General features: G+C 35.5%; 1 protein-coding gene across 2 annotated transcripts in view; it reads left to right on the top strand.

Moving 5' to 3' along the window:
- Window positions 1–14,031, top strand: part of ITGA4 (integrin subunit alpha 4) — an 80,691-nt gene that overhangs the window by 39,597 nt on the left and 27,063 nt on the right. The window contains exons 15-17 of one of the 2 annotated variants that reach the window (XM_059166862.1): window positions 463–617; window positions 11,548–11,697; window positions 13,806–13,882. In XM_059166862.1, coding sequence (XP_059022845.1) covers window positions 463–617; window positions 11,548–11,697; window positions 13,806–13,882 — 382 coding nt within the window. Of the gene's footprint in view, window positions 1–462; window positions 618–11,547; window positions 11,698–13,805; window positions 13,883–14,031 lie in introns of those variants that run through there. The other variant, XM_059166863.1, reaches the window with a different exon arrangement.

Genomic DNA, 14,031 nt, shown 5'->3' with positions numbered 1-14,031 from the left:
TAACCATATACAAAATTAGTTCTGTAACCACACAAGGTAGAATAATCTCAAGTGGGCTTTCAGTGCTGTGTTCTGTCTATGCGTCCTTAGTTGGATATTCTAAGGACAAAAGGACTCCAGAGAAATCTGAAACTTTACTCAGAACTTTTATTGGTAGTCACAGTTTTAGTATTGTAGTTTTGAAATATTTATATGTCTGAAAATTAAGTAAATAACTAAAGATGTTAATAGTTAAAAGTAGAAACCTAGAGAGAAGCTTATAAACCTTTATTACAATTTTAGCAATTTGTAATTTTTTAAATTGTTTCCTCTTCCATATTTTAGTTTATTTTTTAAAAGACATTTAATGAAGAGAATTTAAGATATTTCCAGTTTGGATATAATTTTTACTATTTTCAGTTCAAAAAAAAAATAGTGCTTTTAGGTGATTATATTGATTGCAATTCTCTCTACATTTTGCAGTTTTGTTTTATAACATGAGTCTGGATGTGAACCGGAAGATAGACTCTCCGTCAAGATTCTACTTTTCTTCTAATGGAACGTCTGATGTGATCACGGGCAGCATAAAAGTGTCAAGCAGAGTAGCTAACTGCAAAACACATCAAGCATTTCTGCGGGTAATGTAAATTCCTTTTTATGAATGAATAAACTTCAGTATTATCAGTGTAGTAGAAATGCTATTGCATCAGTATCCTTTTATAAAATGTGGTTGTAAGCAAGTGTGATCCCCGCCCGTCCGGCTGAACTAGCTGACGTGTTTGTTGTTCCAGAGTTAAAATGTTCGACAGTCCTGGGACCTGGATCATTCCAAGTCCACTTTTTGCATCGTCCTTATTTCACATTTATCACACTTGCCTGCATCACTCTTTTTAAAGATTGGCCTTTTCCTTCCCATAATTGCTGTGTCCACATCCCTGTTTATACACTTCCTGAGAAATGTACATGCTGAGTGGCACTGCTGAGCCTCACGCCTGTTACCTTGGTAGGGTTTTGCGGGGGTGCTGAGAGAGGAGGCCGGGAAGTTGGTTTGTTTCTCATGTGACTCTAGGGAAGCAGAATCCACCATGACCGCTTTTGGATGCGGTCTTTGTCTCTGTGCCAGCATTGTCCATGATGTCAGTGGGAACTTGTGCAGTTGCAGCCTGATGGGGATCATCTGCAGGCTAGGACAATGGCTTTCAGGATGTCTGGGGGTACGTCCTGCCAAAGCACAGCCAATTTCATGTTCCTTTTATTAAAGCACTCATTTCCAACTGATCGTCCTGTTCCTTGCCTTGGTCAGTTTTTTTTTCCCCCCTCATATGAAGCAGTGCCAGGTCTTTTCTATTAGGGAATGGTGTACTTCATCAGAAAATCTATTGTCACAAAAAAGCCAAACTATCCCCGGGAGCCCTTTCTGGTATTTCAAATGGTAGCCTCAACTTAGAACTTAATTTTCCCTGAAATACTTCTTTCCAAGCAAATGCAAACAGGTATCAAGATTCTAACACTATTAAATGCTAAGAGTAATAATCCCTGTGTTGTTTCCTCATTTCCCTTAACAGTTTTTATTATAGCATTAGAATAAATCTATTACATGGTTGAGAGCCAGAAGTATATAATATTACTAATGTAACCATTATTTATATAGTAGGGATTAAAGAAGGTTTTGTTTTGTTTTTTTTTAAATCCCCTTAGTTGTGATTTTACTTAGGTTAGTCAATCTTGGACACTATCGTTGAGACCATTTTCAAGGCAGTAAAAGGGCCAACGTTAGACATTCACAAAGAAACCTATTGTGTTGAATTTGTATTGCTAACTGGAAATTGACCTGACTTCTTTAGTCCTGTGTTTCTTGGCATTGTTCTAACAAGAAAGGATTCCACAAAATTGTATGTTCTCATCAGAATGACTTGCAGTGCAAAGCACAAGTTAGCAGAGGTCTGTGTTGTCAACACATACTTGTAGTGTTACCCTGGTATCATGGTCCCAGGTCACAGCCATTAACTTTTTGACCATACCGTAAATGCCAAACAAAGGCATTTACCTCTGGGATTGGTACAGAGTTTTTTTTTTTTTTTTTTTTTTTTTTAAGGTAATTGAGGCCATTATTAAAATGAAAACAGCTCTAGTTGTGATGTAGGAAGATAAGGGAATACTCTGAGTACATTTTCCACCACAGCAGCGTGGTAGCTGAAGCTGTTCAGAAACATGAACACTGTTAAACTTCTCCAGTCCAGAAGAATGGGACAGAAACTGATACTTTTATGCCTTCTTAATGATCGTAGAAAAGATGAGCAATGGTCAGGATGCCTGGATTACCCCTTTGTTCCATAAAACGTGCCAAGTATCAGGAGAGTGAAGGAATACTATGCTTCAGCTTCCTTTACAGTGAAATGAGGTAGAGTTGGTGATTACGTAGCCAGGCCCATGGCCCCCACATCTCAGGGCTCTCTGCCTGCCAGCTGGGCACACTTTCCTCGTGCGCTTGTTCCCATTGGTCATACCACTGAAGCTCCAAGTCTCCATCCACATGATTAATTCTGTAGGTATTTGAGTACCAGTGCTGCATCAGGTTCTGTTGAAACACTTGGGTATAGCAGTGGATGAATATAAAAAGATCACTACCCTCATTGAGTTGACAGTAGAATGGAGTAAGACAAACCATGTGGTAAACACGGTAATGTAAATTTTACAGCGTTTTAGAAGATAAAGGTGATTGAAAAAGGAAAAAGTGCAGCATACAGGAAATTGTGGAGTGTTGGGGAAGAAATGAAGGGTGCGTTTTATTTATTGAAGTACAGTTAACAGACGGTGTTATATTAGTTTTAGATGTTGAATATAACAATTAAGAATTTTATCCATTAGTGCCCATCACGATAAGTGTGTTCTTTTTAAAATTTTAACTCCCAAGTAGTTAACCTACAGTTAAATTAGTTTCAGGTGTACCGTATAGTGATTCAACAGTTCCATGTATTACTCGGTGCTCAGAAGATAAGTGTCCTCTTATCCCCTTTATCTGTTGCACCCATGCTCCCAGCTTCCCTCTCTATTCTCTTGAGTCTGGTTTTTTGTTTCTCTTTTTTCTTTGTTTTCTTTCTTAAAATCCATAAATGAGTGAAATTGTATGACATTTGTCTGTCTTGGACTTATTTTCTCTAACATTATACTCTCTGGGGTCATCCATGTTGTTACAAATGGCAGGATCTCGTTCTTCTTTATGGCTTAGTAATATTCCTCTGTGTGTGTGTGTGTGTGTGTGTATACATGACATCTTCATCTATCAGTGAACACTTGGGTTGCTTTCCTGTCTTGGCTATTGTTAATAATGCTGCAGTAGTAGGGGTATATATTTTTTTGAATTAGTGTTTTCATTTTCTTTGAGTAGATACCCAGTAATGGAATTACTGGATCATAGGGTAATCCTATTTATAACTTTTCAAGGAACCTCCACAGTTTACCACAGTGACTGAACCAGTTTGCATCCCCACCAACAGTACACCGTGGTTCCTTTTTCTCTACATCCTTGCCCGTACTTGTCATTTCTTATTTGTTTTATTCTAGCCACTCTCACAAGATTAAGATTCTGATTCTAGCCCTATCTATCTTTTATGAGGGTTTTAAAAAAGATTTTATTTATTTGACAGTGAGAGCAAGAGAGCACAGGCAGGGGCAGCAGCAGAAAGAGAGGAAGAAGCAGGCTCCTGGCTGAGCAGGGAGCCCGATGTAGTGCTCGATCCCAATTCTAGTAGTTTTTTGTAGAGTCTTTAGAGTGTTCTATATATAGAATCATTTCATATGCAAATAGTGGAAGTTTTACTTTTTCCTTACCAATGTGGATGCCTTTTATTTCTTTTCCTTGTCTGATTGCTGGGTAGGACTTCTCATATTATGTTGAGTAAAGGTGGTGAGAGTAGGCATCCTTGTTTTGTTCCTGTTCTTAGAGGAAAAGCTTAACAGGTTTTCACCATTGGGTATAATTTTAGCTGCGGATTTTTTTTTTATATGGCATTTATAATCTTGAGGTATGTTCCCTTTAAATCTACTTTTTTGGGAGTTTTTATCATGAGTGAATGTTGTACTTTGTCAGAAGCCTTTTTTCTGCATCTGTTGAGATGATCATGTAGTTTTTATCCTTTAATTATTGATTCGATTTACCACACTGGTTGGTTTGTGAATATCGAACCACCATTGCATCTCTGCAATAATAATTTGCCACTTCATTTTGGTAAATGATTTTTTTAATGTATTACTCAGAATTTGGTTTGTTAATATTTTGTTGAAGATTTTTGCATCTGTGTTAATCAGGGAAACTGGCCAGTGATTTTCGTTTTTGTAATGTCTTTCTTTGGTCTTGGTATCAGGCTAATGCTGGCCTCATAGAATGAATTTGGAAGTTTTACTTCCTCTTCTATTATTTTTTTTTTTTGAATAGTTTGAGAAGAATAGGTATTAACTTTTTTTAAATGCTGGGTAAAATTCATCATGAAATCCCCTGGTCCTGGACTTTTGGTTGGAGTTCTTTGATTACTGATTCAATTTCTCTGCTAGTAATCAGTCTGTGCCAATTTTCTATTTCTTTCTGATTCAGTCTTGGAATATTACATGTTTCTAGGAATTTGTCCCTTTCTTCTATGTTTGATTTCTTGGCATATAATTTTATCATAATATTCTCTTAACAATCCTTTATATTTTTGTGGTATCAGTGGTTTCTCCTTTTTCATTTCTGATTTTATTTTGGTCTTCTCTCATTTTTTTCTTGGTGAGTCTGGCCTAGTGATTTACCAGGTTTGTTGACCTTTTCAAAGAACCAGCTCCTTATCTTTTCTATTGTTTTGTGGTTTTTAGTCTTTATTTCATTGCTTGAGCTCTCATCTTTATTATTTCCTTCCTTCTACTACTGTTGGTTTTTGTTTGTTCTTGTTCTTCTAGCTCCTTTAGGTGTTTGCTTGAGTTTTTTTCTTGTTTCTTGAGGTATGTCTGTATTGCTCTAAAATTTCTCTCTTAGAACTGCTTTTGCTGCATCCTAAATATTTTGGACCATTGTGTTTTCATTTTCATTTGTTTCCATGTATTTTATTTCCTCTTTGATGTCTTGGTTTACGCATTCGTTATTTAGTACCATGTTATTTAGCCTCCATGTGTTTGCATTTTTAACAGTTTTCTTGTAACTGATTCCTGGTTTCTTATTCCTGTGGTCCACGAAGATGCATCATATGATTTCAGGCTTATTAAATTTATTGAGACTTGTTTTGTGACCTAACATGTGATGTCACCTGGAAAAGGTTCCATATGCACTTGTAAACAATGTATATTCTACTGATTTTGTATGGAATGTTCTGTATGTATCTGTTAGGTCCATCTAGTCTAATGTGTCATTGAAACCACTATTTCCTTGTTATTGTGTTTGGATGATCTGTCCAGTGATATACATGGGGTGTTAAAGTCCCCTGCTATTGCTGTATTCCCGTTAGTTTCTCCCTTTTTATGTGTTAATAATTGCCTTTTGTTTCTCCCTTTTTATGTGTTAATAATTGCCTTTTGTATTTTCATGCTTCCATTGTTGGGTGCATAGATACAATTGTTTTATCATCTTGTTGGATTTTCACTTTATATAGTGCCTTCTTTGTCTCTTGCTGCGATCTTTGTTTTAAAGTCTATAATTTGTCTGATGGAAGAATTGCTACTGTAACTTTTTTTTTCACTTGCATGTATGTATATGTTTTTTACCCCTTTGTTTTTCAGTCTGCATGTATCTTTAGGTCTGAAGTGAGTCTCTTATATATAGCATATAGATGGGTCTAGTTATTTTAATCCATTCAGTCACCCTTTGTCCTTTGAAGCATTTAGTCCATTTACATTAAAGTAATTATTGTTGGGTATGTATTTATTGCCATCTATTATTTGTTTTATGGTTGTTTTTATGGTTCTCTGCTCCTTTCTTCTCTTGATCTCTCCCCTTGTGCTTTGATGGCCTTCTCTAGTGTTACACTTGGGTTTTTGTCTCTTGATTTTTGTGTATCTATTATAGGTGTTTGATTTGCAGTTACCATGAGAATCATATATCACATCCTAAGTATATAACAATTTCTATTAAGTTGTTGGTCATTTAAATTTAAACCCATTCTAAAAGCACTACATTTTTACCCCATCCTCCACATTGTATGTATATAATGTTATAATTTGCATCCTTTTTTGTGAGTTCCTTGACTGATTTTTGTACATAAAATTGATTTTTACGCCTTTTGTGTTTTAACCTCCATAATGGTTTCATAAGTGATTAATCTACTTCCTTTATTTATTTGATTACCTCTACCTTTGAAATTGTTCCCTTTCATAGTTTTCTTCCAGTGGAAATGTTAAGTTTTTTACACCTTTATAGTGTTTTATCTGTTGAAATGCTCTTCTATTAGATGTCACTTTTCCTACTGTGAAAATGTTTTCTTGTCCATATACTTATGTGACAATGAATCTCTGTCTTTGCTGTATTCATACATACAACTTGATTAGATCTTAGTGATTTCTTAGTACAAGTTCTTAGAACAAGGGATAATTTTGAGGCTGCTTTGATTTAGGGAAACTCAATTAACAATTGGCAGTGGTTTTTAGGAATGTTGGAGTAGCTATGGTGGACTGAGACTTCCCTGAAGGTTTTTATAGAGATTTTTTTGGTTGATCTTGATGGAATCTCCACATCAAAATATTCACTGATGTTTGAGAAGAGAAGAAAGGGTGGTAAAGTGGGACAACAAATAAAGTAACAAGATTCTCACCCTGCTTGCAACATTTCCAGTAAAAGCTAGAAATACATAGCTTAGTCATCAGACCAGGAATGCCTGTCTGCATTGATATTCAGAGACCCAGTGAGTTCAGTGGCCTTAGCATGTTGTGTAATTATGAAATCAACCTGCCTATATACAGTAGATTAGTTCATTCTTTCCCTTGATTTCTCAAATTTCTAGATATTTGGATTTCTGAAATCAAGAAATTTTATTTTGTTATGTAAGTGTTTAGGTGACTTCTAAAGCCCAACTTTTTCAAAAATAACTTCCAGGAAATGAATATATGTTTGATTAGTAAATTATATTTTATTTATTTGTTTATATTGTTCAGCTATACAAGTACATAGCTCAGTCTACACATTAGACTATGAACTGATCCATATATGCATACATTTCTGCTGAAAATCTAAGTACAACCGACCTATGCAACTATCCTGATGTTATGGTAGTCAAGAATTGTATCCATTATTCCAGCATATGTTAATTCTTTGCTAGTTTGCAAGATCTATGAAGACAGAATACTACTATTTGCATGTTTGTATTCTTCCTTAGAGATAATATGACTCATTACATGAGGTAGAAATCAATAAATATTTTTAAAATTTATAGATGATGTGTTCCCAGTGCTGTCTAAAGAATTCTATAAAGGAAAAGCTGAGAATGTTGTATTGGTGTTACAGTTCTAGCACCTGCTTTGGGAGTGCTGTCTTTCCTCAAGGTGTTGGTAATGCCAGACCGTTCTCCACTCCCTAAACCAAGCTGACTAGCTAGAGCGGTTATCGTCACAGGTGGTGGTGCTGGCTTCAGTTGCAGTCTGTGCCTCTGCCTTTCCTTCTCCCTCCCCAATCCATTTCCCACATTTGTAACAGAGGGGTATTTCAAAATCATAAACCCGATTATATTCCTTGCTTAAAATTCTCCTAAGACCTTCTCATCCTCTTTTGACTGTAGATTGGTGGCCCTCCTTCTTCTGTACTTGTGTATACATCCATCAGAATGCTCATCCCCCACACTGCGTGTGGATTTCTGGGTTATTATGGATTGTGACAGAGGTATAGACTTTCAGTTTTGTATCCCCCAAAGTCTTCCTTCCACACAGCAGACCCATGCATAGATACATTGCAATGTCTATACCTCAGTGTCCTTTCTCATTCAGTAAACTTTGTAAACATTTCTGGCTCCACCCTTTGGGTTTTTTATTGCATACACACAGTAGGAAGATACGGGCCTATGGATCAGTCCTCAAGTGGCCATAAATACGGATTTCTGTAAAAGTCAAACAAAAAGGTGGACTTTGTGTAATTTCAGACAGGTGCTCATTTGCACGCCTGTGGGTTGCCCTGTTTTATGTAATTGTCCATAAAAATGTGGCATGGAATCTTCATTATTTTTAATATAGATAGCACATGCCCATCCAAATGAAGAATTTTAAGCAAATCTACTTTTTCCCTCCCAAATACTTAATTAGTCATTTCAAGACATTTTTGATATTCTAGCCTTTGTCTTAGGTGGAGCTGTTAAAGTTAAATAAGTGTGAATATCTGTCAAATACAGTTCTTGCAAGAGTGCACGTACATTTTATATATTGTGAGAAAAGCATAATTAATAGCTAATTAGGATAATGAAAGTAATATACACCAGATGTAGAGAAGACCTTGTGGAAAATTAGTATGAATTAGATAACATGCAATTTGGTCAAAGCAAGCTTGTTGAGAAGAATTAAAACAGTGGACATGTGGAGGGACAATCAGTGGCTGTCTAGCTCCTACACCTAGGGAATAATTTAATCAAGTTTGCTATTGTAATACTCAGGGCTTCAAGCTGTTCCGTTTTCACAAGTTGATAACTTGGGATTTGGGCCTTGATTTGCAGCATTCCTATACGGTCCAAGTTTCATGTTGAGGTGATCACTTATCAAGTACTTTAATAAAATCATCTCCATGTATAAAAATGGAAAAGTACTAAGAGATCTTGTGTGCTCTGATTCATGCTCCATATCTTCCAGGTACTAGCTAATTAATGCAAGTCTAATACAAGTCTAACTCATTTCCTACTTAATACACATTGACTGGCAATGGTCTGATTTTCTTTTCTATTTTGTTTATTCCCTCTAATTGTTCACCTGCTTTTCTTATTAGAAACTGAAATTCATTAATTTCTTGATTGGCTGATGTAGCTATATTTTGAAGCAGCATATTTATAATAAGTCACTATCTAACATCTATCGAACTCTTAAGTGCCAAGTGTTAGGCTAAGTATTTTGCAAACCTCGTGCCACTGAATGCTCATAGCAGTAGGTACAGGTATCATAAATTGTCTTTCTTTGCATTTTTCAGATGAGGTAACTAAGCCATAGACAGATGAAGTAATTTGTCCAAGTTGTTAGTGTTGCACTTGAGATTGGAACCTCTGTACCTACAAACCACTTGCTCTTAGCCACTATATACATATATTGATAGTTATAAATATTGTAAAAAGAAAAAATTACATCTTTATTTACATAAAGATAGAGTAGAGGTAGTCTTTTATGTCATAGATCATCATGATTAATTTACTTCATTGATTTTTATCAAGCTGCTACATCACAGCTGTCATCTGTATTACAGGCATTTTTCCCATACCCGTTAGGGATTACTAGTTGATGAGCTTTACAAACTATCTGTTCTCTATTTGCTGTTAGGCACTAATGTTTAAGCCATATTCCAATCTTGAAATGTCTGTAGGTAATAAAAACCTGGGCCACTAATGTTACTTACTAGGAGTTCTGTTAATGACAAAATCATGGATCTACTCAGGAATTGAATAAACATAAACCTCAGTTATGGTTTAAGGTAATATGTCTGGCCCTGGTGCAAACACTTGAGTCTCTTTAAATGGTCAAAAGGAACTTAGTTGAATTTCCTTTTTAAAATAGGAACCCCAGGGTGCCTGGGTGTCTCAATTGGTAGACTATGCGACTCTTGATTTCAGGGTTTGTAAGTTCAAGTCCCACGTTGGGCATAGAGATTACTTAAAAACAAGCAAACAAATACATAAATAAAATGAGAATAACCTGTAGATTGAAATGGGTGTTTGAAAGGTAGGGTCAAACTGTGACGTAAAGCTCACACATCAAAGTATAGTAATAATTCTAGTAATAAAAGAAAAAATTGCGCAGCTCCAAGTAGATAGTCTTTACTGATTGTTAACTACTGATTGTTAATTAAATGGAGATTATTTCTCCATTTAATTTTTGTGGCGCTTAAGATATGTGTTTTATAGATTTGCCATCAACATGTCTTATTTCATGAAATTTGTCTCCTGAATTCTGATATAAATCCTCATAGATTACTTCATCAGTAAAATCTTACTTGCCCACCTACTTAGATAATGAGAAAAAGAAAGGTGTCTGTTTTGTTCAGTACACTTTGAAAATCTCATTTCTGTCTAGAGAGGGCCAGGTTAAGTGCTAAGAGGTACCATGTTTTATGCATTACTGACTTTTCCCCCCCAAAGGCATGAGATTCGAGAACAACTGCTTTCAAAGTTCCTGCCAGCTATTTTACTGTTTGTGTATATATGTATGTTACTAAATAATTTTGACACTATGTGGTATATTCTGCAGTAGGAGGCTGGTGAATAATCAAATAATCTTTAAGTACATGGGAAGATATTTTTAAAAGAGAAAAATAATGCCTGCACGTGGAAACTCAAATTAAAATATGTGAATTAACAATGAGTGTAATGAACTCAAGAGCTGTTTCTCTGGGGGCAGAATAAAATAAATTTAAAAATCATCCAAAAAAGGGGTGCCTGGGTGGCTCAGTTGGTTAAGCAGCTGCTTTCTGCTCTGGCTGTGATCCCAGGGTCCTGGGATGGAGCCCTGCGTGCTCAGCAGGGAGCCTGCTTCTCCCTCTTCTCCCAACTTGTGCTCTCTCTTGCTATCTCTGTCTCGAAGTCTTTTAAAAAATCATTCAAAAAAGCTTTTTGACCACATATACATAAGATTATGAATGAGAAATGCTATGTAAAAATTAGTATAAGATATTAAATTTCAAAGAATGTCATGCAGAATGGAAATCAGAATGGATCCCAGATGGGTAAAATTCCTCTGTAATTGATAAATAATCCAAGATTTTTCTTTGTGAAGTGTAAAAGCACAATAAACTTAGAAAAGTTGTAACAACTAATAAAATTCAGTAAAGTAACTAGGATAAAAGATTAAATCTATAAAACAAATAACTTCCCCACATATTATTTATAACCTTCTTAAAAATATAATTGGGAAAGCTCCATAAATAATAGAAAAATAGATTTCATAATAAATACAAAATTAAATGAATCAAATTGAATTAAAATGTTACTGAGACCTATAAAAGAAACTAGAATAAATTGAGATACCCTATTTCTGCAAGTTTACTACAGGGAAATGTTAAACAGAATAAAATGCTGATTAGTACTTTGAAGTGATTTACAAAGAGTTCATAATGGAAAATGCTTATGTCAATTGATAAAAAGTATGCATAGAAAATATCTAAAAGACCATATGTCCAAATATAAAACTACAGCACAGACTGGATATGTTTAATTTTATGCTCTTTTTGTGTTTTTATCTAATAAACATACATGCTTTTTGTAATGTGAAAAAAATATGCACATTCAGTGTATTTTAATAATTTAGAGGAAAAGGTAAATACTTTCCTTTCCATGTTGTTTGACTTTAATGCAGGGATGGAGGAACTTTCTATGTATATTTTCATTTACATACTTGTTGTTATTTCTAACTTAAGGCTTTAAATTTCCTTAGAAAGATGTGCGGGACATCCTCACCCCTGTTCGGATTGAAGCTGCTTACCGCCTTGGGCATCATGTCATCAGTAAACGAAATGCAGAAGAGTTCCCACCACTTCAGCCAATTCTCCAGCAGAAGAAAGAAAAAGACATAATTGAAAAAACAGTAAGACTATTTTCCTTTATTCAAAACGTGATGTGCATGTAACTAAAGTAATTTTTTTGAAACATTGCCTAATTCCAGGGAAATGAGTTATCTTTCTGATTTCTTTAAAATTTTTTATGAATGTTTTAATATAAAAAGATTTATGGTATGTCTTGTTTTCCATTTTTCTTTATTTTTTATATTTCCTTTAGGATATTGAACTGAATATTTTAAAATCTGCATTTAGTCCCAGCAATAGCTTCCCATATACATGAGATGTTAATCTTCTTTCCTTGATTCCTTGCCCATGAGGAAAATAAATTGCTAGGGAGTGCTCATAATGACAGTGAGTCACATTCATGAGGTTTCTCTTCCCCTTTTTCATTTTCTGACTCCTTCTCTCTCATTTTGTCTCCCTCTCATTCACTCTACCCAGATCCATTCATATCTCAGTAGGCAAATTCCCTTGCTGGCTTTTACTCATTTATAAACATAAGTATTTCTGTTATACAACAATTTCTCTTTCAAATTCAACTACAGGCTTTGCAGCCATGTCCCAGGATCCATTGCATTTTGAGATGGATCTGGCATTCTAACCAGTGCACAGCCTTTTCTAATGTATTCCAAAATACCTCCATTTCACTGGCAGTGCGTTTACCCCCAGGAGTCCAGTTGTTTGGACCTTTCCTGTCCAACAACACAAAGACCTAGTCAACAGGATGTTTGAGGGCATGGTAAAAACATTCATTAAAAGCATTTGCTAGGGGTGCCAGGGTGGCTCAGTGGGTTAAGTCTCTGCCTTTAGCTCAGGTCATGATCCCAGGGTCCTGGGATCCAGACGACCCCACCCCCACCCTCTTCCTGCTTCCCCCTCTCTCTGCCTCTGCCCACCTCTCTGCCTACTTGTGATCTCTCTCTCTCTGTCAAATAAATAAAATCTAAAAAAAAAAAAATGTATTTGCTCATGGCACAAGGAATGTAGAAGGCAGAAGGGACACTTGAAGGGCTAGTTCATATCCTGTCTAGACAAATTGCTACTAAGTCACTTGAAGCAATTTGAGCTGACACTCATGATTCTCTAGAACACTAGATCAGGTGAACATAATAACTCAAGGCAAGTTTTTTCAATACCCTTATGAATATATCTATGGTAGATCTACGGAAGTCAGTGTTTTCACCCTTCTGTTGAACTTTAGTTGTCAATATCCACTATTCTTAACTATGTTTAATAATGAAAACCACAGTGTTGTAAGTACATAAGCCCAAACCTGGCAACATGTAGTTACATTAGAATAAAATTCTACCTTTTGGTTTTTAGAGCACCATGCTTTATAAGTAAGAGTGATAGGGAAAAAATCATGTTTACCTAATCATTTAGAGAAAGATTTGCACTTCCCTTCTGCTTCACCAGGTTGAGGTAGTCTGTGACCGGACGCACTATTTGACAACATGCTAGTCATTTTCCATTTAATGAACCTAGCTCCTCCTCTGACTTTCTAGATTTCTCTTAGCATCTCTCCCTTTTCACCTGTTCCTCTCAGCTTCCTTTTTCTCTCTCTCCACTCTTTTCTTTATACCTCAGGTTTTCCTGTGTACCTTTGAGTATCTCTGGGTCCTATTAAAATGCTCTGAGTTAAGTAGATTCTAGAACCCCGAGTGTCAACTATTACTATGTTCAATGTGTCCTCAGAGTAAAATTTCTAAATTTCTATATTTTGCTGTTTTCAATAAATATAAGCCCATTGTCCTACCATCTGTGAAAAGTAAGGGCCATGTTTATTTGTAATACGTGGTATCAAACTGTAGCACCAAAAAATTGAAAGGAACTCAGCAGTGAACATCTTGGCAGCACAGATTTTAAACACTTACCTCTAAAACTTTATCTGTTTTATTAAACTCATTTTTTCCCATAACAATTTATAAAAGAAGCAATAATGTTTTCCATTAAACAAATTTAGGCTTTCAGTTTACCTGTTGGAAGAATCAGTTCCTTTAGCCCTACAGTTGTCATTTGAACCTGTGACTAATTCAAAAGTGGCAAAATAAGTCATAGATGTCTTATGCTTAAGAATAGAGGTATCCCAAATTGTTGAATTACCATAAAAAATACTGTTATGTTTTATTTCCAGATAAACTTTGCAAGATTTTGTGCCCATGAAAATTGTTCAGCTGATTTACAGGTTTCTGCGAGATTTGGATTTTTAAAGTAAGTATAATTTACTGTTACTAATCAAGATGGGCAATGGGTGTGTGCTTGTAGGTTCTAAAGAGAAAAGGACTAAGAACTATTCCTTAGGGATTAGCAGCATTCAAAGAATTGCGGGGGGAAAAAAACAAACAAACAAAAAAACAACA

The sequence above is a fragment of the Mustela lutreola genome, chromosome 3 (genome assembly GCF_030435805.1).
Source record: "Mustela lutreola isolate mMusLut2 chromosome 3, mMusLut2.pri, whole genome shotgun sequence".
NCBI classification, from domain to species: domain Eukaryota; kingdom Metazoa; phylum Chordata; class Mammalia; order Carnivora; family Mustelidae; genus Mustela; species Mustela lutreola.
This window is presented reverse-complemented; position numbering and strand designations above follow the sequence as displayed.